This window comes from Symphalangus syndactylus, chromosome 4 (assembly GCF_028878055.3).
Source record: "Symphalangus syndactylus isolate Jambi chromosome 4, NHGRI_mSymSyn1-v2.1_pri, whole genome shotgun sequence".
NCBI classification, from domain to species: domain Eukaryota; kingdom Metazoa; phylum Chordata; class Mammalia; order Primates; family Hylobatidae; genus Symphalangus; species Symphalangus syndactylus.
Window position 1 is genome coordinate 73,148,142 of NC_072426.2, and position 21,493 is coordinate 73,169,634.

At 36.9% G+C, this 21,493-nt stretch overlaps 1 protein-coding gene across 1 annotated transcript in view; it reads right to left on the minus strand.

The window, feature by feature from the left end:
- Positions 1–1,090: 1,090 nt before the first annotated feature.
- The window catches only part of KIF5B (kinesin family member 5B), a 48,639-nt gene continuing 28,236 nt past the window's right edge, over positions 1,091–21,493 (minus strand). The window contains exons 15-26 of the mRNA XM_055275076.2: positions 20,062–20,205; positions 14,843–15,031; positions 14,139–14,256; positions 13,246–13,307; positions 13,042–13,151; positions 11,871–11,972; positions 10,517–10,577; positions 10,331–10,402; positions 10,059–10,163; positions 9,161–9,377; positions 7,565–7,715; positions 1,091–3,593 (exon numbers count right to left, since the gene is read on the minus strand). Of these exons, the coding sequence (XP_055131051.1) occupies positions 7,585–7,715; positions 9,161–9,377; positions 10,059–10,163; positions 10,331–10,402; positions 10,517–10,577; positions 11,871–11,972; positions 13,042–13,151; positions 13,246–13,307; positions 14,139–14,256; positions 14,843–15,031; positions 20,062–20,205 (1,311 nt within the window). The 3' untranslated portion in view covers positions 1,091–3,593; positions 7,565–7,584. The remainder of the gene's footprint in view (positions 3,594–7,564; positions 7,716–9,160; positions 9,378–10,058; positions 10,164–10,330; positions 10,403–10,516; positions 10,578–11,870; positions 11,973–13,041; positions 13,152–13,245; positions 13,308–14,138; positions 14,257–14,842; positions 15,032–20,061; positions 20,206–21,493) is intronic.

Here is a 21,493-nt window from a genome sequence, read left to right on the forward strand (position 1 = left end):
ATCTCTACTAAAAAAAAAAAAATACAAAAAATTAGCCGGGCATGGTGCAGGTGCCTGTAGTCCCATCTACTCAGGAGGCTGAGGCAGGAGAATGGCTTGAACCCAGGAGGCGGAGCTTGCAGTGAGCTGAGATGGTGCCACTGCACTCCAGCCTGGGCGACAGAGCGAGACTCCGTCTCAAAAAAAAAAAAAAACATGTTTTCTAGGATTGCTTCAAAATAATACAGGGGGTTGTTGGGAGAAGATGAGTAGATTACCGATGAAACAAGATTAGCTGTAAATTGGTAACTGTTGAGACTAAGTAACTGGTACTTGGGGTTTCATTATTATTCTGTCTGATTTCATATCTGATTAAAATTTTCCACAACAGTATAAAAACATATAAAGCCCAATGCCCCCCAAAACAAGAAAAAACAAATACCGACCTGAATTTAGGAAGCCTTTTTAAAGTTATTCTTCAGCTAGACCTGAATGATCATTGAGGAAGTATCTAAAACATAAACGTTAACAGGTGTTCTTATCCTGGTTAATGAAACAATCAGACTCAGATGAACAATGGGGACTATACAAAGTATAATGTAGGTGACACCGGCCGGGCGCAGTGGCTTGCGCCTGTAATCCCAGCACTTCTGGAGGCCAAGGCAGGAGGATCACATGAGGTCAGGAGTTTGAGACCAGCCTGGCCAACATGGTGAAACCCCATCTCTACTAAAAAATACAAAAATTAGCTGGGCATGGTGGCATATGCCTGTAATCCCAGTTACTTGGGAGGCTAAGGCAGGAGAATCACTAGAATCCAGGCGGTAAGAGTTGCAGTGAGCCGAGATCACACCACTGCACTCCAGCCTGGGCGACAGAGCAAGACTCTATCTCAAAAAAAAAATAAAAAAGTTTTATGTGTGAGACTGGTCATTCATTTCTAGCTCTTTAGCCTACACATTTAATATCTGCTGTCCAAAAGGCTGCAAGACATTAGGAAACAAAATATACATAAATATAATGACATATCAGTCACTATTCTGTCAAGACAGAAGGCCTGAACTCAGTCATGTAAAATCAACCTAACACTTGTTTTAAGAAAGTCATTACATTTCAAAAAATTTTCCTCTTTATTTAAACATAAAACGCATTTACAGCATGCAAGTTAACTTAAAATTAAACGGTGTCTTCCCAAACCAAGTATTTGTGAATGTATCTTCAAGCACTGAAAATAAACCAACATATTCCACAGGTAGACTCAGACTGTCTTCTGTCACCTCATGTCAAATGGAGTTAAGCACAAACTGACAGTTATGCACAGTAGTTTTCTTAAGTTAGGCAAATAATTTAATTAATCGCCATGAATAAATATTCTCTTTATTTCATTGAGTTTCTCTTCTGAACCATCTATCAATGCCATTCAGAGGAACGTTAATATATCCAGTCAAAAAGACACTGCAAATTGAAACGTGTCAATATCCTAGATGATCAGAAATTTTCATTTTTAAGAATAAGTGCTGTGTTTAATGACCTACCGTAGCAAAAAGCAGTCACTGAAAACAAATTTATGAAATTCTTGGTACACTTTATGAAAGTCTGAAATTATAAATAGAAAAGAACCATCAAGATACTTTTTAAAAACCTAACATTGTATATTCTGAACCACATGCTAATTAAAATTCGTTGTTCGTTACACAGCACCAATACCCATGATACATCTTACAAGAACAAAACTAACATATTCGGAAAAAAGAGAAAAAAAAATTCTGCTTCATTTACGAATGTTGCCAAAGGAGGCAAGTTTTCAACTGAAAACAAAACATAAAAGGTCTATGTGAACGCAGCCAAATGTTTCTCCATTTAGAAAACGATCATAAAGAGGTGGCAGCACTTTTTTTGCTTGTTAACTATATTACTTATATCTGGCTGCACCAACATTTCATCTCAATTTTTGGAGTGTTTCTTCTGATCAATCCTAAAAGCAATGCAATCATTTTAGAGGTTGCAGACTACAACAGCAAAGATTTTTGACTATTAAAAAAATAAATAAATAAATTTATATTTTAAATCAAAATTATTACAAAAGTGGAAATTACAATAGTTAAGGAAATAGAAAAATAAGCCAATTATGATCTGAGTCTTCTGACTATGGCTCCAAATTTAATACAAATATCTGTGTATAAAACTTTTGCAAAAAGTTAATTCTGCCAGCCAGATCCTAACACAGAACTTTCTAAGTTTCTCTACTGACTAACCTTAAGTCCCCATTCTCTGTGAATTTCTAACACAGTTGCAGTCACTGCCCCCCACCACTGATGAAGCAATAGGGAAATCTCTTTCCCCATTACTTTTATAGTTTCCTAAAATAAGCTGTTGACTTAATCATCTGAGGAAAAAGTGGCAAAAATACGTATACACTTAGTACTGATTACAAAATTATGGGCTATGGCCAAGAAAATAATTTATCTAATGATTATTAGTGACTTGCAAACAATTTACTATTTCTAGACTAAACAAGAAATAAATTAGTGTACAAATTAGTGTAGCAGGTTAAAAACATCTCAGGAATTTCAGACCAAAATTGACCTATATATATTTTTAATTCGTCATATATCTGTCCTGTTTCTTCATTCTTCTCAATTTCCACACGCTATAAATTTAGGTCAGCCAATAAAGTACTAACCGTATAAAATTATGTTTAATCCTACAATATCTTAATTCATTTTACTAATATTAAAGATGACAAATTATTACCTGTCCAATACTTATATTAGCTAGCAGGCTCACCAGAATAAAGCAGAGTATTTTCATTCCATCAAGACTTGTTGAGTACAGAATCAGGAAAAAGAGAAATATAATTCCTTTTCCAAACTCTCTTAAACTGAGATCTGCTTTTGATACTTTAAAATATTTCTATTCAAAATAACTCGGCAACAGGCATTTCATGAGATAACAAGTAGCCTTGCTCAGTCTCAAATGCCTAGTTAGGCATTTGTAAGGTTTCAGTGCTCAAACAGTAGTTTTCAGGAGCAAACTTCAGAAACAATACAAGTCATTTTAACCCCGATAATATCATTTTAAGGGATTTTAAAATACAGTACTGACTGGATATATTTTATGGGCATGCAGTGTTGTTAAGTGGTAAAATTTAAAGACATTTAACCTAAATGTTCCATTTTCTCTTAAGAAAAAAAAAAAAGGAAGACGTTTTAATAGGAAAAGAAAAACAAGAAGCAGTAGCAGCTAGGTAATTTAAACCGAGATTAAAAAATAAACATACACAAAAAATACAAAAAGTACAGTCCTATAAGGTATAGTTAGCTTGGCACAGTAAAGACTAAATTTAAGACACGATAGACAAACTGTGTAATAAATAGGGCCACAGTTGTAAACTGTCCTTTTTCCCTCCTAAGATGCCAAAATTGCACTCTAGTTGTGTTGGGAAGCAGCAGAGTTTACAAGAAGAGTAGGTAGGAAACAGCTGTACAGGCCAGGTATAATTTATACATTTTTTAAAAAGTTATAATTCTACAATCCCAAAGGAGTAGAGGTTATAATCATTGAATGACTGCTTGATACCATGTCCTCTTCATACTTCCATTACTTTTTAACACCTAAAAATGGGAGAAAGCACAGAGTAAATATGTTTAGTTTTACAAAATTGGTGTTTGAGATAATCATGAAGAACAAAACAAGCAAATAAAATATGCCAACAGTTTATAAACATTTTAGCCAACATCTGTGGCTATTTTCCCCAAAATTAGAAGGATGGCAATATTAAATGATTTGGTTTCCTTTTCTATACTGCCTAAGTAGAACTGTTTAGTAGCAGTAGTGTTTAAAGGGAGGTCAGCCCTCCCTTTGTTTTTATTCTCCCAAATAAAGCTATGGGTAAGCTGATTTATGAATTATATTTGTTTAAAAAAAAAAAAAAGGCGGCTGATCTTTTAACCAGCAGACAGTGGTCAGTGACATTCTTAAACCAAGGAACACTAACCAGCAACTACTAGTTATATACATAGAAGCTTTAAAAAAAAAAAAAGAGGGGGAGAGGAATAGGGATAAACAAGAGGTGTATACAGTAGGAAAAGTAACAGGGAAATAAATAATTCTAGTAGTATTTTAAACATCTTTGTATTAAACCGCCTACTTACCTATACATTTAGAAAAACAATCTATTTAAAGTACTAAGCAAGGCAGAAGACTAGCCATGTAAAACTGGGAACTAAAAGTATCAGTATTATAAATGTCATCCTTTCCAAAAATAAACACAGTGACTTGAAATGTTTTTCTTAACATTAAAAAAATTTCTCACTGGCACAGTGGCTCACGCCTGTTATCTGAGCACTTTGGGAGGCTGACAGGGGCAGATCACCTGAGGTCAGGAGTTCAATACCAGCCTGGCCAACATGGCAAAACCCCATCTCTAGTAAAAATACAAAAAACTTAGGCGGGCGTAGTAGTGGGTGCCTGTAATCTCAGCTACTCAGGAGGGTGAGGCAGGGAGAACGGCTTGAACTCGGGAAGCAGAGGTTGCAGTAAGCTGAGATCCTGCCACTGCACTCCAGTACAAATTATTTAACATTTAAACAATTTATCACTTAAGTGAATCATATACTCCCCAGTCATGGTTTAAGATAGATTACAAGAGTTTGAAAAACTAAGAACCACTATCTTTGGACCAGCATCAAAACAAACCTGTAAATAATTATATTTTTACATCATAACTTTCAAGTCTTGAAAACCTAGTTTGGCTGGGTTAGCTATCTCCCTTATGTGCTAACCTGGTGTCACTATACTGCGATCAGCAATAGTTAACAAAAGTATGGGCTGTCCTCTCTCTACAATGAGGTAAGTTTAAAGTTGACATATGAATTTTAATGTGAGGACAATATCCAAAAAGGATAAACTTTCTATCTATGCTTTGAAAATCCCCTTGCCCAGCTCCCACTTCCAGAAAGGTAGGAAAAGGCTTGCATCTACTGAATACTGTGTGCTGGGTAACATCTTAACTCATGTAATTTTTTTTTTTTTTTTTTTTTTGAGACGGAGTTTTGCTCTTGTTGCCCAGGCTGGAGTGCAATGCCACGATCTCGGCTCACCGCAAACTCCGCCTCCTGGGTTCAAGCGATTCTCCTGCCTCAGCCTCCCAAGTAGCTGGGATTACAGGCATGAGCCACCACGCCCTGCTAATTTTGTATTTTTAGGAGAGGCAGGGTTTCTCCGTGTTGGTCAGGCTGGTCTCGAACTCCCGACCTCAGGTGACCCACCCACCTCAGCCTCCCAAGTGCTGGGATTACAGGTGTGAGCCACCGTGCCCGGCCAACTCATGTAATTCTTAAGAATGACTTCCATTTTACTAATAAAACAGAGTTATTAGTCCGAAGGGGAAAAACACAGGAGTTATCTCTAATTATCAGGAAAACCAGCTATTGTATGTCTACTGATATTAAGTACATATTATCTATGACATAACTTTGTCAAAAATGTTTATGCTGAGTCTAATCAATGCTTTTGCATAGAAATGGAGAAAGAACAAGGTGACTACACATAAAAACAATCAGACACAACACACAGGTGTTATACCCTCAAGATACCTGGGCCTACTCAGTAAGTCAGTATCACTAAAGAGGGTGCTCATTCAAGATCAGAAGAGATTTAAGGGATAAAACTAAATGCAAACAGTAGTCCTGAATTGTACTCTGGTTTAGAGAAACCAGCTGTACAGGATAGTAAAAAAAATTGGAAAAATCTGAATATGGAATGATACTAAATAATATTAAAAATATAATCTTACTGGGTGTGATAATATTGTGGCTATGTAGAAAAATGTTGTTTTAGAGATTCATTAAATAGTTAAGCAATAAATCCGTAATTTTTATGAAGTACTGTAGAACAAGTCACAACGAGAAAGAAACTATTAAAGTAGTCAGGATTTCAACTTGGATGGAACTCCATAGTCCATGTTCTTTTCACTCTACCACTGTTTTAAATCCTACATTGTGTGAACAAAATGTTTAAAATTGCTAGAAATGTGAATCCTTCAGAATATTTCTTAATTCTCTACTCAATTTAGAGCCAGTATTATGCAAAATGTCAAAGTATAAACAAGCAACATTAAAATAAACTAGCTTTAGTATTTGTCAGAAACAGCTAATCATTTCATAACTATCTAGTATTTTTTATTTCCAAAGCATATACACACATCAGGGACTTCTTGAAGAGTTAGTTACAATCAGAGTTGCTACTATATGACGAATTATTAGGCAACCACTAACCAATCACGCTGTAGAAGAAAAGTGTTCCGAATATATTGCTAAGTTTAAAAAGCAGGCTACAAAATACAAAATTAGCCGGGTGTGGTGACACACGCCTGTAATCCCAGCTACTTGGGAGGCTGAGGCAGGAGAATCGCTTGAACCTGGGAAGCGGAGGTTGCGGTGAGCCAAGATCAAGCCATTGCACGTCAGCCTGGGCAACAAGAACGAGGCTCCGTCTCGGAGTGGGGCAGGGGTGTGTGGGGTGTGTGGGGGCAGGGGGCTGGAAAGAAAAGCAGGCTCCAAAGCAGCATATGTAGTAGAATAAGTGGAGTCTATTAGAATAGTTATCAACAGTTTAAACTTTTAAATTTAACAACTAATACAGAAAGCTCCAGAGAGAGAGAGAGATAGTATATTGTGTAGCATCTCTAGGTTTTTTTTTCTAATTTGTGACTGTTTTATGCCCTACAAAGAACAGATATTACTTATAAATAAAACTCAGAAATCTGTTAGTAAGCTGGGCTCATATGCAATTTGGTGCAGTCTTTCTAGAAACCAATGTGTTAATATGTAGCAAGAGCCTTAAAAATGTTCATATTTCCTTATAATTGCATTTCTGGGAACCTTCTGGAAATAATCTCTAACAGGTTAGGGAATACAAGATGTTTCAGGCTGGGCACGGTGGCTCACGCCTGTAATTCCAGCACTTCGGGAGGCCGAGGCAGGCAGATCACCTGAAGTCAGGAGTTGAGACCAGCCTGGCCAACATGGTGAAACCCCTTGTCTCTACTAAAAACACAAAAATTAACCAGGCATGGTGGCAGGCACCTGTAATCCCAGCTATTTGGGAGGCTGAGGGAGGGGGATTGCTTGAACCCAGGAGCCAGAGGTTGCAGTGAGCTGAGATCACGCCATTGCACTCCAGGCTGGGCGACAAGAGTGAGATTCCATCTCAAAAACGAAAAAAAAAAAAAAAAGATGTTTCAAATTTCATATATGAAAATTTTGGTTTTTGAAAATTTCAATTATGGAAAAAATTAATATAATTACATGTCTAGCAAAAAGGAATGTTTATAAACCATGGTACATCCATTAGACAGTATCAAGAGCTATTACAAATGGTCCAATGCTAGATTTCAAAACAAGACCACAAATTTGAATATATAGTATGATCTAAACTCACAAAAAGATAGAGCTAAATTACTTTTATAATGCTTAAGTTAAAAAAAATCATAACACTAACGTGAGAATTTTTTAAAATCAAAAATCCTATTTAACAACCAATTTTCCACAAACATATGAAAAGCCAGATATAAATAACAAACCTGTGGATATGTATAAAGGATTACACTTGTTTGCCTCCTCCACCTCGCACTGCCACTGGCTGGCTGTTCTGAACAAATGCACCTCCTCCACGAATTGCACTTGGGTGAGTTGGAGAAGCTGCTGGATGTTGCCCGGGACGAATAGGTTTAGCTAATATGAAAAATAAAGACAGACTTTAGAATAAAGTTTAAGATGTGACTGCAATGACTGTTAAGGTTTCTTCTCTTATTCACAACAAATTCCCAAATGTTTTGTTTTTCTTTGCCTTTTTGTTTCTCCATCACTTTTTCCTTTCTGTAGCATCCTTTTCTCTAGGACCTATACAATTCTTAGCCTTTAAAAATCTTCCTGGCCAGGCGTAGTGGCTCATGCCTGTGTAATCCCAGCACTTTGAGAGCCTGAGTTGGGTGGATCACTTGGGTCCAGGAATTCAAGACCAGACTGGGCAATAAGGCAAAACCCTGTCTCTACAGAATATAAAAAAATTAGCTGGGTGTGGTGGTGTGCACCTGTAGTCCTGGCTACTTGGAAGGCTGAGGTGGGAGGATCGCATGAGCCTGGGAGGTTGGGGCTGCAGTGAGCCATAACTGCACCACTGCAGTCTAGCATGGGTGACAAGCGAGACCCTGTGTCATGAAAAAAAAAAAAAAAAAAAAAAACGGCTGGGCGCAGTGGCTCACACCTATAATCCCAGCACTTTGGTAGGCCGAGGCAGGTGGATTATCTGAGGTCAGGAGTTCAAGACCAGCCTGACCAACAAGGAGAAACCCTGTCTCTACTAAAAATACAAAATTAGCTCGGCATGGTGGCTTGCACCTGCAATCCCAGCTACTAGGGAGGCTGAGGCAGGAGAATCGCTTGAACCCAGGAGGCAGAGGTTGCAGCGAGCCAAGATCACGCCATTGCACTCCAGCCTGTGCAACAAGAGTGAAACTCCGTCTGAAAAAACAAACAAAAAAATAAAAATAAAAAACAACAAAAAAACACTTCCTGCATCAATTTTTTTTTTTTTTTTTTTTGAGATGGAATCTCACCCAGGCCGGAGTGCAATGGTGCAATCTTGGCTCATTGCAATCTCCACTTCCCAGGTTCCAGCAATTCTCCTGCCTCAGCCTCCCAAGTTGCTGGGTTACAGGTGTTCACCACCATGCCTGGCTAATTTTTTTGTATTTAGTAGAGACAGGGTTTCACCATGTTAGGCTGGTCTCAAACTTCTGACCTCAGGTGATCCACCCACCTCAACCTCCCAAAGTGTTGGGATTACAGGCGTGAGCCACTGTGCCCAGCCACCAATGATTATTCTTAAACATTAAATCATTGCTGATGGCTTATTTTCTTGTAATTCTCTTGGCTTTAATAATATTGCTCTATATAGTTTCTCCATTCCATGACCATTCTTGCTTGCTTCTCTAGTTCTCATTTATCTTCTTGTTCTGCTAATGTGGTTATTCCTCTTTCTCAACAGTGCCACTCTACTAAATTAGAAAATAGAGACAGATGCACCATGACAACACGTAAAATTCGGATTATGTTTTCCACTAAATGAAAGCATTCAAACCGAGCAAGGTTTAAAGGTTTTAATGTGTTCTACTAACCAATCTGTGCAGAATGCCCTCTTCTGGCCATATTCTTTGACCTGACTGCTTCCTTTATGCGATCTACTTCTTGCTGATAGCGTTTGCGATCACGAGATGCATTTTCTTTAGCTTCTTTCAGTGCTGATTCCAAAGCTTTCACTCTCTCAGCTGTAGCTCGAAGTCGCTTTTCCAACTTAGGAAGTTCACAGCGGAGATCTGCATTATCACGTACCAACTAAACGTACACAAAGAAAACAAGGATTCCAGATTTAACAGGATGATTTGAAAAAGTATGAGCATTTCGTAATTGCTCTTTAGAAAAGTAAAACTGCATTGTATCAATATACAATTTAGGCAGAAACACGCAAGGAATACATCCATCTCTACACAGCATACACACATGTATTTATTCACAAAGGTGTAGTTTCCTTTAATTTTTTAGGCGGAGAGTTGTTCTTTCCCTCTACTAGGCAAAGACAATACATTACAAGATAGTGCTATGTTTCTTCAATAAGACAACTAATCTGATTAAATGAAAACTGCGTCATTATGTTTGACACACTGGGGTATTTGGTATAAAAAGACTACTCTCCCCTAAAGACTTTGCAGTATTTTAACTGCAGTCTTGTGTAGTAGAGATTTCAAAATTACCATGAATAAATTATGAAAATGCACAGTCTTAAAATCCTAAAGAGAAAATGAGAATACATGTTTTCACTGCCTCTTTTGATAATAAGGTTGTTAAAAATATTAACTCCTCTAAAAGTTACTTGTGGTTTCTTTATATAATTTCTGATAAAATGGCTCAGGGTATAAAAATTCCTGAGGACTCTGAAAGATTGAAATACTCACTTGCCAATCCTCAATTTTTGATTTTTACTATCTTGCAGCTACCAGAAAATATACTCTTTAGTACCTGTTTGTGCACTTTAGTGAGCTGTTCAAGATTATTTTCAAGAAAGGAGATTTTTTGCTTCTGAGCAGCGCTGCCTCCGGTGTCATCAGAATCAATCTCGGCACTCTGAGGAAAGAAGGTAAGTATTACAAAAAAATTAAAAAAATAAAAAAAACTAAACTTAACTATACAAAAATTGACGTGACTGTAAAGTTATTTCACTTTGAATACAAAGAATTACCTAGAAGTAAGCACCATTTATGCAAACGCCCACCTCGGCATAGTTACATTACCTTTTTAACTCTTGTAGCCAGGTCCTGAACAAAGAGTTTGCGCAGGTTGTGTAAAGTCTGAAGTTCTTTTGCCTTGGATTAAGAACAGCAATATTTTTGGAGCTCAGACTTTAAATTTAGAATAATCATGGTAGAAAAAACCCACAAAATATTCCCCAATCCTATTTATTTTCATGTTTTTCTTACCACTGTCTCTTCCAAACCCTTCAAGTCTTGTCTTGCTTGTTCTCGTCTATCTTGCATAACCCTAACAGTAGAAGAACAAACATGTATTTTCAAATTTTATTCTGTAAAATTGTACTTAGCATGAGAGTTGAATATTTTGTATCTGAAAGGATAAATTCTTAAATTTAAATAAATACAAGATGCCTATTTTAAACAATTTATCCATGCTGTCTTTCAAAAAAAAATTTTTTTTTTTTTTTTTTTTTTTTTGACACAGAGTTTCTGTCCCAAACACTGCTCACTGCAACCTCGACCCCCTAGGTTCAAGTGATCCTCCTCACCTCAGTCTCCCAAATAGCTGGGACTACAGGCATGTACAACCAGGCCTGTCTAAAAAATTTTTTGTAGAGACGGGGTCTCGCTACATTGCCTAGACTGATTCTCAAACACTGGGCTCAACTGATTCTCCTGCCTTGGCCTCCCAAAGTGCTGAGATTATGGGTGTGAGCCACTGCAGCTTTGCAATTTCAAAAAATTTTCATATGCCTTCTAAAACAACAGTCTATTGTTATACATTCCATATATAGCAATGGAAGAGATGAAATAAAATGTGGCAGAATTCAAAGAATAAGGAATGGTTCTATAATTTGTATTTTAAAATATGCCACATGTATTATACTGCTATTTATCCAAAATGATACTGATTATAAACTATCAAAGACTAAAATACTTTACATTAAAAGTATTCTAAACAAAATTACAGCTGCAAGTTAGTAGAATCTTCATAAAATCCACTCTGAACTGGTCCTGATGTTCTAACTATCCTAACGATATCAGCTGATTTGCAAATTGTCTCACAAACTCAAGGTATGTGAAAAATTATAATCATGCATTTTCTACCTGCTAAGATTCTAGAAAACTGAGTTTTGAGAAAATGAGAAAAGGTAAACCATGAAAACCTCTGTTCAAAATGGCAAGGTTAAAAACCACACTGCTCTTTTATGCAAGAGAAAATTTAACAAAAACTCAGTTTTTGTGTTAGATCTTAAAATCTTCTAAGTTACTTAATATATTGTTTTAGGTTCATTTTTATACTGGATCCTGAACTAATATGGAGATAAAGAAACAGCAAGCAGATTGATAAACAGAAATCTTAATCTTAACCACAGTGAAATATAAGACCTTGCTTTCACCAAAATACAAGTATATATTCCAAGTATTTAGATATAAATCAAACCAACTCAGTGTATTTAAGAAAAAATCCTTTAGCCCATACAAAGTAAAATATGTATCCACTGGCTATATCCAAAGGTAATGCCTATAATCCTCTAATTTAGCTTTTATTTTTAAACTTTAATTAAAAACAATTACTCACGTAAGTTCATGTAGTTTTCTGCTCTTTTCCTGATCTGTGGCTTTCAACTTCTCATGTTCTACTCTTAGACGTTCCTGCTCTAACATCATTTTCTGGTTTTGGCTGACAAAAGAAAAAAAAACACAGTATCAGTATCACAGTTTTCTCAATGTCATCATTAAAATTTCCAAACTTTTAAATTCTATAATCTCATCAAGGAATTTTCTGTTATCCTAACCTCCATGGAGGAAAAGAGGGAAGGGACCTGGCTACTTGGGGACATACAAAATTTTTCATATTTTGGTTTGAAATCATGATTTTGTTCTCCTCTGTCTTTCATCTTCCTGAGTCCTTATGCCTACTTCCATCAGGTATTCACAGTAAGACCTGTGCCCCAAACCTCATCATTATTTTGTTGTGTTATTCTCTTCTTGGTTCCTACTCAAATTGTTGCAAACTCTGACTTCCATAAACTCTATGTATGTGCACATGGTTATGGAGGCAGGGAAATTGCTTCTAGATAAACTAAGATGACAACTTTAAAAAAAAAAAAAAAAAACCTTTGAAAATCCATAGAATTTCCAGAAAAGTTTTTCCCAGTTAAGAATTTTGAGTCAGGGTCTCGCTCTGTCGCCCAGGCTATAGTACAATCATAGCTCACTTCAGCCTCAGACTCCCAACACTCAAGCAATCCTCGTGTCACAGCCTCCTGGGTCACTGGGACTACAGGCATGTGCCACCAAGCTTAGCTAATTTAAAAAATTATTTTTTGTAGAGATGGAGTCTCACTATGTTGCCCAGGCTGGTCTTGAACTCCTGGCCTCTAGTGATCCTCCCGCCCCAGCCTCCCAAAACACTGGGGTCACAGGCCATCAGCCACTGCACCCAGCCAAGAATTTTTTTAAAAAAGGAAATTAAATAAAGGATTTGGAGGAGACTGTGGTATGCAATAATGGACTTAGGTTGGGGATTTTTTTCTTACTTTTTACTGAATAATTTAGATCAAAAGACCTAAAAAAAGCCTCAAAAATTTCACCTGGAATTTAGAAGTTTTACTCATAAATGAGAAAATTCTTTATTTTCCAAGATAAAAATGTAATTTTGATGAAAACTGTAGCTTTCTAGTAAGAATATATACCATGTCTATGAGTAACCGATTCGTTCCTCCTAACTAGAGAAGTATAATACTTACTCTTGAAGATCAGTAATAAGTTTTTCTTTTGCTTCTACTTCATCTCTCAAACTACTGATCTGTTTTTGATGAGTTTCTCTATGGCTTTGGATCTGCTGTTCAACAGCTTGCTAAAATTTTGAGGGGGAAAAGGATGTTAAAGTCAGACTAATCAAAATTAATACTGATGAATTAAAGCCGTTAGAAATGTGACATCAAACTTGCCTTAACTTCATTTGCAGTCTGAACCTTATTTAAGTGCTCCTTTTCCATTTCATGGACTTTCTCTGTTTGAATAGAGAGAAAATAGAAGAGTGAAATAAGCCTTTAAGGTTCCTCATATAAACCAAGGAGCAAATGGATTTTACAATAAGCATTTTCCTTAGCAATATTCAACTTCAAATTACCCAAATGTCACCTGCTCTCCAAGTTCAATGACATGTAGACTAGTATACAAGTTATATCCATTGTGTTGGTATTATGTATTCCTTTATGGTTTTTTTTTTTTTTTTTTTTTGCCTAATCCAGAACAGATTAGTTAAGAGAATGGTAAAGAAATGAGATAACTCCTATGTTAAGACACACACACACCCCTTCATAACTGTGGGAAATCCCCAGACTGGCTATTTCCATATTCAAACAAAATCTTAAAAAAAAAAAAAAAATATGTTTTGACAGGCACAGTGGCTCATGCCTATAATCCCAGCACACTGGGAGGCCAAGGTGGGCAGATCACAAGGTCAGGAGATCGAGACCATCCTGGGTAACACGGTGAAGCCCCGTCTCTACTAAAAATGTAAAAAATTAGCCGGGCGTGGTGGCATGCGCCTGTGGTCCCAGCTACTAGGGAGGCTGCGGCAGGAGAATCACTTGAACCCAGGAGGTGGAGGTTGCAGTGAGTCAAGACAGTGCCACTGCACTCCAGCCTGGGCAACAGAGTGAAGACTCCGTCTCAAAACAACAAAAAAAATATGTTTCAAAGCAATATTAATGTGTATGATTTGTTTACCATTCCAAGTCAGCCATATTCCTACTATTTCTTTCAGTGTGAATATTAAGTTTACAGTTATACTAAAATAAGAACACAGATGCAACTCATAAACAGTTGGAAGCTATACCTTGTGCTCGAAGCTGGACTAGTTCTTCATTGAGGGAATCAACAGATTCCTCCAGTTGTCTTTTCTTTTGTTCCACATTTTGAAGGTATTCAGTCAATGACTTGATTTTGGCTTCATGCTTTTGGAAAAAATATACTGATATGAAGTGGAAAACATATCTCATGCATACACTTTAAGAATATTTGACAGTAAACATTTTATTATCTATACATGATAAATTTGAGAATATTTAAAACTAAAATGTTCAGGAGCCAATTTTGAAATGTTAAAAGAATGTAATCAATTAATTCAATGGTGATCATAACTTGCAAACTAAGGCACTGAAGACTCAAATATGAAATACTAATTTTACAGATGCCGCCATCTAACGTTACCATCTTCCCTCCTTGTGAAATTCTGATAGTGGTGAATGGCACCATTCATTCAGTTGCCAAGCCAGGAAACTGGTTCCCTGCAGTTTTGCCCACCCTGGAATTCTGGAGTCTTTAACAAGTTACCACCAGTCACATCTTTCTGGTAAATTTCTATACATAACCCATATTTATGTTAGGCAAATATAACTCAGTTAAATCATTCAAATTTACTGCAGCTAGACTAGGAAAAAAACAACTAAATTTCACCTACAGACACATTTTTCTGAAAACTTGTATAATAAAACTTCTATGTGGTTGTTTCAAATGAATAAACTTTGTTCTATAACATACTTGAGAGATACGAAGCTGACATGCTGCTAACTCCTTTTCGTTTTCTTCCATTTTTTTGTTGCTCTCAGTTTGTGTGCTTTCTAACTGCTTGCAACGTTTCACCATGGTTTTTACTTCTGACTTCATTTTGCTAATGTAGAGTCTTGCAACAGTGAACTCTTCATCTATCATGCCAGTTCCCTCAGGCTGCTGTGAGGAAAAAGTAAAATAAAAAATTAAAGCCAAAAATATTCAAGGTGTGTTTTCCCAATTAGGCTGTAAAATCTTTTTATAAAATATATTTTAGTATTACTCAATATTCATACAAAGTCTGGATCTTATTTTTTTTCTTTTATTACTGTTTTCAACGAAAGGTAAATAAATACAGCTTACTTTTTGCCTTCCTTTTTTTTAAAACTGAAAATAATGTTAATACATGCCAACAAAAAAAAAATGTAAACCTAAAGAAAACACAAAAATACAACCAAATTAATAAATTCTGCCTCTTTCAATTTTTTCACTTCCTCTTTACAGGACCTCTTCAGTAAATTCATTGTTAATCATGTACACGTTCAGCTTAAAATTTAACAAGAGGATGTTTAGGTGGCAGGGAAAGGATGACCTTTAAGCTCAACCAGAAGGAATTGTGGTCACTGTATATTGCTTAACTTTCAGGAAGAAATAAAACTGTGCAGATGACATGATTGATGAAGTTTACATGTAAAGTCAAAAGACCCTGAATAGCTAGCACAACACTAAGGACGAACAAAGTCACAGGACTTGACACTATGCAACTTACTGTAAAGCTATAATAATCAAAACAGTACAGTGCCGGCAAAGAACAGATAAATAGGTTAACAGAACAGAATACAGAGCCCAGGAATAAAACCACAAAATACAGTCAACTGATCTCTGACAAAGGTGCAAAGGCAATTTGATGGAGAGAGGACAGTCTCTTCAACTGGACATCCAGATGTGAAACAATGAATCCTGGTACAGACTTTACCCCTTTCAGAAAAATTAACTCCAAATGGATCACAGATCTAAATGTAAATGCAAAACTAAAAAAAAACTTTTAACATAGGAGAAAATCTAGGTGATATTGGGTTTGGTGATTAGTTTTTAAATACGATACCAAAAACACAATCTATTAATGAAAAACTTGGTAAGTTGGACCTCATTAAAATTAAAAATTTTTAGTCTCAAAAAATGACGTTGAGAGTTAAAAAAAAAAAAACAAGCCACAAACTGAGAAATAATGCAAAACACTATCTGATAAAAGACTTATATCCAAAACATATGAAGAACTCTTAAAACTCAACAATAGGAGGCCAGGTATGGTGGCTCACGCCTGTAATCCCAGCACTTTGGGAGGCTAAGGCGGGCGGATCACCTGAGGTCAGGAGTTCAAGACCAGCCTGGCCAATATGGTGAAACCCTGTCACTACTAAAAATACAAAAAATTAGCCAGGTGTGGTAGTGGGAGCCTGTAGTCCCAGCTACTCGGGAGGCTGAGGCAGGAGAATCGCTTGAACCCAGGAAGAGGAGGTCGCAGTGAGCCGAGATCATGCCACTGCACTCCAACCTAGGCGACAGAGCAAGACTCCGTCTCAAAACAAAATAAAAAAACAAAACAAAACTCAACAATAGGGCCAGGCGCAGTGGCTCACGCCTGTAGTCCCAGCACTTTGGGAGGCTGAGGCAGGCAGACCACCTGTAGTCAGGAGTTTGAAACCAGCCTGGACAATATGGTGAAATCCTATCTCTACTAAAAATACAAAAATTAGCCAGGCGTGGTGGTATGCTCCTGTAGTGCCAGCTATTTGGGAGGCTGAGGCAGAAGAATCACTTGAACCCAGGAGGCAGAGGTTGTGGTGGGTCAAAATCAGGCCACTGCACTCCAGCCTGGGCGACACAACTGCAAATTAAAATGACAATAAAATAACACCATACATTAGTAAAATCCCAAGAAACTGACAAGAGCAAACACTGGCAACGATGTGGAACAGCAGACTCTCATTCATGGCTGATAGGAATGCAAAATGTTTCCACCACTTTGGAAGACCTTTTGGGAGTTCCTTACAAAGCTAACATAGTCATAACATACAACCTAGCACTTCTAGGTATTTTTACTCAACTGAATTGAAAACTTATGTCCACAGAATAACTTACATATGAATTATTATTATTATTTTTTTTTTGGAGACAGAGTCTCACTCTGTCACCCAGGAAGGAGTGCAGTGGTACCATCTTGGCTCACTGCAACCTCCACTTCCTGGGCTCAAGCGATTCTTGTGCCTTAGCCTCCCGAACAGCTGGGACTATAGGCGTGCACCACTATGCCTGGCTAGTTTTTTTATTTTTTGCAGAGACGGGACTTCACTACGTTGGCTAGGCTGGTCTCAAACTCCTGGCCTCAAGTGATCTGCCCTCCTCGGCCTCCCAAAGTGCTGGGATTACAGGCATGAGCCACCATGCTCAGCCTACACATGAATGTTTATAGCAGCTTTATTCATTAATTGCCAAAACCTCAAAGTAACCACATAGGTGAATGGATAAACAAACTGTGGTACATTCGTATCATGGAATATAATTTAGTGATTTAAAAAAATGATCAAGCCATGAAAAGCCATGAAGAATCTTAAATGCATACTGGTAAGTGAAAGAAGCTAGCTGAAAGGGCTACATATATATACTGTATGATTCCAACTATATAACATTTTGGAAACAGCAATACTATAGAGATAGTAAAAACATCAGTGGTTGCCAGAAATTCAAGAAGTAGAGGTGAATAGCAAAAACACTCGGAATTTGTTAGGGTGGTGTGGGAACTATTCTAAATACCGGACCTATAATATTACGCACTCCTTAAAATCCACACAACTATAGAATACAATGAGTACAACAATCATTGTAAACTGTAACATAAAACCGTAAACTGTAACTTAAGAACAACAACAGCCTGGGCGCAGTGGCTCATGCCTGTAATCCCAGCACTTTGGGAGGCCGAGGTGGGCAGATCAGGAGGTCAGGAGGTCAGGAGATCAAGACCATCCTGGCTAACAGGGTGAAACTCCATCTCTACTAAAAATACAAAAACAAAATTATCCAGGCGTGGTGGCACACACCTGTAATCCTAGCTACTTGGGAGGCTGAGGTGGGAGAATGGCCTGAACCCGGGAGGCGGAGCCTGCAATGAGTCAAGATCGCGCTACTGCACTCCAGCCTGGGAGACACAGCGAGATTCCATCTCAAAAAAAAAAGTAGCACTCTAACAGAGCTTATATATGATGAGAGGAAAAGAATTACTTGTTAATGACAAAAATACTGAGGATCCTTTTTTTTTTAAATTAGAATAGCTATTTGCAATGACGACTTATTTTCAAAATGCTATGGCATAGTGGAAAAAAAAGTCTAGTAGTCATGGAACCTGGATTTCATCCCTCTGCCACTAAACATAAGCCATTTCTACTCTCTCTTTTTACACTTTTTAAGTTAAATCATAATTATTTGAACATAAAATATAAGATTTTTCTAAAACGTTGCAAATCTACAAAGCAAATTTTGAACAGCATCTCTCTGGTGTTCTGCGATATGAAATAAATGTACTTTTCCATCCTAGAGATTTCTCTACATCTCACATTACTCTAATCTCACATTACTTCACCATAAACAGAATAGGGCAGAAATGTTCAGACTGATGGTGAAGGGAAAGCAAGTCAAGTGGCCCGATAGTGAGTCCACTGAAGAAATAACATATGAAGAGAAGAGTCATGAGAATCCTTGCCTCCATCAACAAACACTAACTTTCATTTTGTTGATTTTATCTTTTATTCTTTTTGTATTTTTTAAAAATATTTTCTTTTTCTTCATTTTTAAATTGACGAATCAGTTAACAGCAAACAGCAACATTAAACAATACAACAGACAGAAATGTGTACTCCATATTGAAAACTTTTATGTCAGTTCCAACTCTGGTTAAAAGACTGGGCTTTTTAGTAGGCTCTCAATATAAACCCAAGTGTATATGCTCTCTTTGTTATTGTAATTAGGCTTTAATCAAAAAGGTAAAGTCTAAACAGCTACTGCAACATACAAATCTTTCACATTATATGCATGGTTTTTCAATTAAGAGTCTTAGTTTGGTTCTTTGGTCTTAGTTTTTAAATCTACCACCAAGTCACATGCCTAATGCTAACAACCAATATTAGTATCCTCAAAAAGATTAGGACAAAGAGGTATAAAGAAAATATGGCCATATTTTGAAAACTGAAAACTCTAGAGTTCATTATATTATTCTCTCTATTATATGTTTGAAATTTTTCACACTAAAATAAAAAATTAAGAAAGCAGTGCCCATCTTTAACTTTTCTTTAAATATTTAAAGCAACCACAAGCCCATTCATTATAAATTTATTCCCTGAGCTAATCTTTTTTTTTTTTTTTGAGATAGGGTCTCACTGTTGCTCAGGCTGGAGTGCCATGGCACAAACATGGTTCACAGCATCTTTAACCTCCTGCCTCAGTCTCTTAAAATAGCAGGGACTACAGGCACGTTATCACCATGCCTACATGCTTGGCTAATTCTTAAATTTTTTGTAGGGATAGGGTCTCGCCACGTTGCCCAGGCTGGTCTCGAACTCCTGGGCTCAACTGTTCCTCCTACCTTGGCCTCCCAAAGTGCTGGGATTACAGGCTTGAGCCACTATGTCTGGTCCCTGAACTAATCTTAATTGTTGTTCCAATCATTTCACTTATGGGAATTTATTAACGTAACTTTTAAGCGTGAATTTTTTTTTTCTGGAGACAGCGTCTTGATCTGTTGCGCAGGCTGGAGTGCAGCTGCACGATCGCAGCTCACTGCGGCCTTGACCTCCCGGGCTCAAGCAATCCTCCCACCCCAGTAGCTGGGACTACAGGCACACACCACCATGCCAGGCTCATTTTTGTATTTTTTGTAGAGACAGGGTTTCGCCACATTGCCCAGGTTGCGGAAAATGTTATAGTAAAGAATCAAACATGAGGTCCAATAAATGCCGCCTACTGAATTTATCTATTTAGGTGCCCTTATTCTCTTGCTCTCTCCTGATCTATTTAAAATACAGCTAATAACATCTACTACACAAGACTGTTTGTGAGGATGAGATCACGAATACAAAAAACTTTACAAAGTATTAGTAGTAAACAAAAGTGCAAGTGTATATAGATAATTGTCCTTAATATTTAGTTATTATATTTACCTTTACATCATTATTTCCCACAGCAATTCCTATTTCTGCAAGGTCTTTTAGTAAAGATGCCATCATCTCAGCTGCTCGTTTTTTCTGGTGGTTGGTCATTTCCTTAAGTTTCTGAAGCTCAGCATCTATACTCGCTAAAGTTGCCTAAGAGAACCCAAAACAAAAAGTATAGTTAAATCTACTACATGAAAATTCAAATCAAATACTCATAGGTGTTTCAAGTTTTACACCAAGCCCTTACAAAACCATGCCTTTTCTGCTTTCATTTTTCTTGAACTAGATAGTTCAAGAGCCCAGGTTCTGGGCTCCCAGCTCAAACTTAAAAAATGTTTTAGACCTAATAGGCTATGGTAAAAGTAGCCACATTGTTTTCAATTAAGAGCAGGCAGTTTCTGTTATTTCACTAAATTCCTGAGATTGAATAATATTTTCTGTCTAAAAATGGGAAGCCTCAAATTTAACTAGATTTATCATTTATTACTATATTATGTCTTATCTTTAGAAAGTGAGTCAGCAAATTAACGTTACAATGACACTGTTTTCTAGATGCTTTCTTCATCTACTTTCTATATACTTACTCACTGGAAAGAATCCATGTGATAATACTATGATACAGACAATTATCCAGGAGCTAAAGTAATATTATCTGTTTATTGACTATCATTATAAATCTCAAATCATAGCTAGCTTAACAGCTACAAAATCACCAAATTTTGAAAAGTCCAACCCAGTTTGGTGCCCACTTTAAAATAACTCATATGGCAAATCAGATACAAGGTGAGCATCCCCACTCCGAAGTGCTCCAAAATCTGGGACTTTTTGAGTGCTTACATGATGCTCAAAGAAAATGCTCACTGAAGCATTTTGGACTTGCCAATTAGAAATGCTCAACTGGTAGGCATAATGCAAACATTCCAAAATCTGAAATGCTTGGGGCTTCTGTATTTGTAATGCCTGTACTATACTGTATTTGTAATGCCATTTATTGACTTTTCATCAATATCTTTTAGTAAAGATGCCATCATTCCAACTGCTTACTTCTTATGGTAGTTGTTCATTTCCTTAAGTTTCTGAGTATCAGTAGAGTGTGTATCCACCCAGGTTAATCTACAATATGATACCAATTATCTTCAAGTCTCATAATATAGCATGCTTCTACCATAATTGTTTAAATTACCAGTCACTTTCTCTTAACTGAACAGGAACACTGTCTAAGCATATAAACAGATGCTAAACACTAGGGATTTCTAACTCCTATTATCAATGTAATGCTGATAGATTTCAGCTCCACAAGTGAAACATAAATATAACTGTCTTAAAGACTAAAATCAGCGGCCAAGGACCACCTTTCAGAGTCGTAAAAAACTCCTGTTATTCTTTCATACAACAATTAGCTTTGTTAGTAATGCAATTCAGTATAATGGTGTCTTAG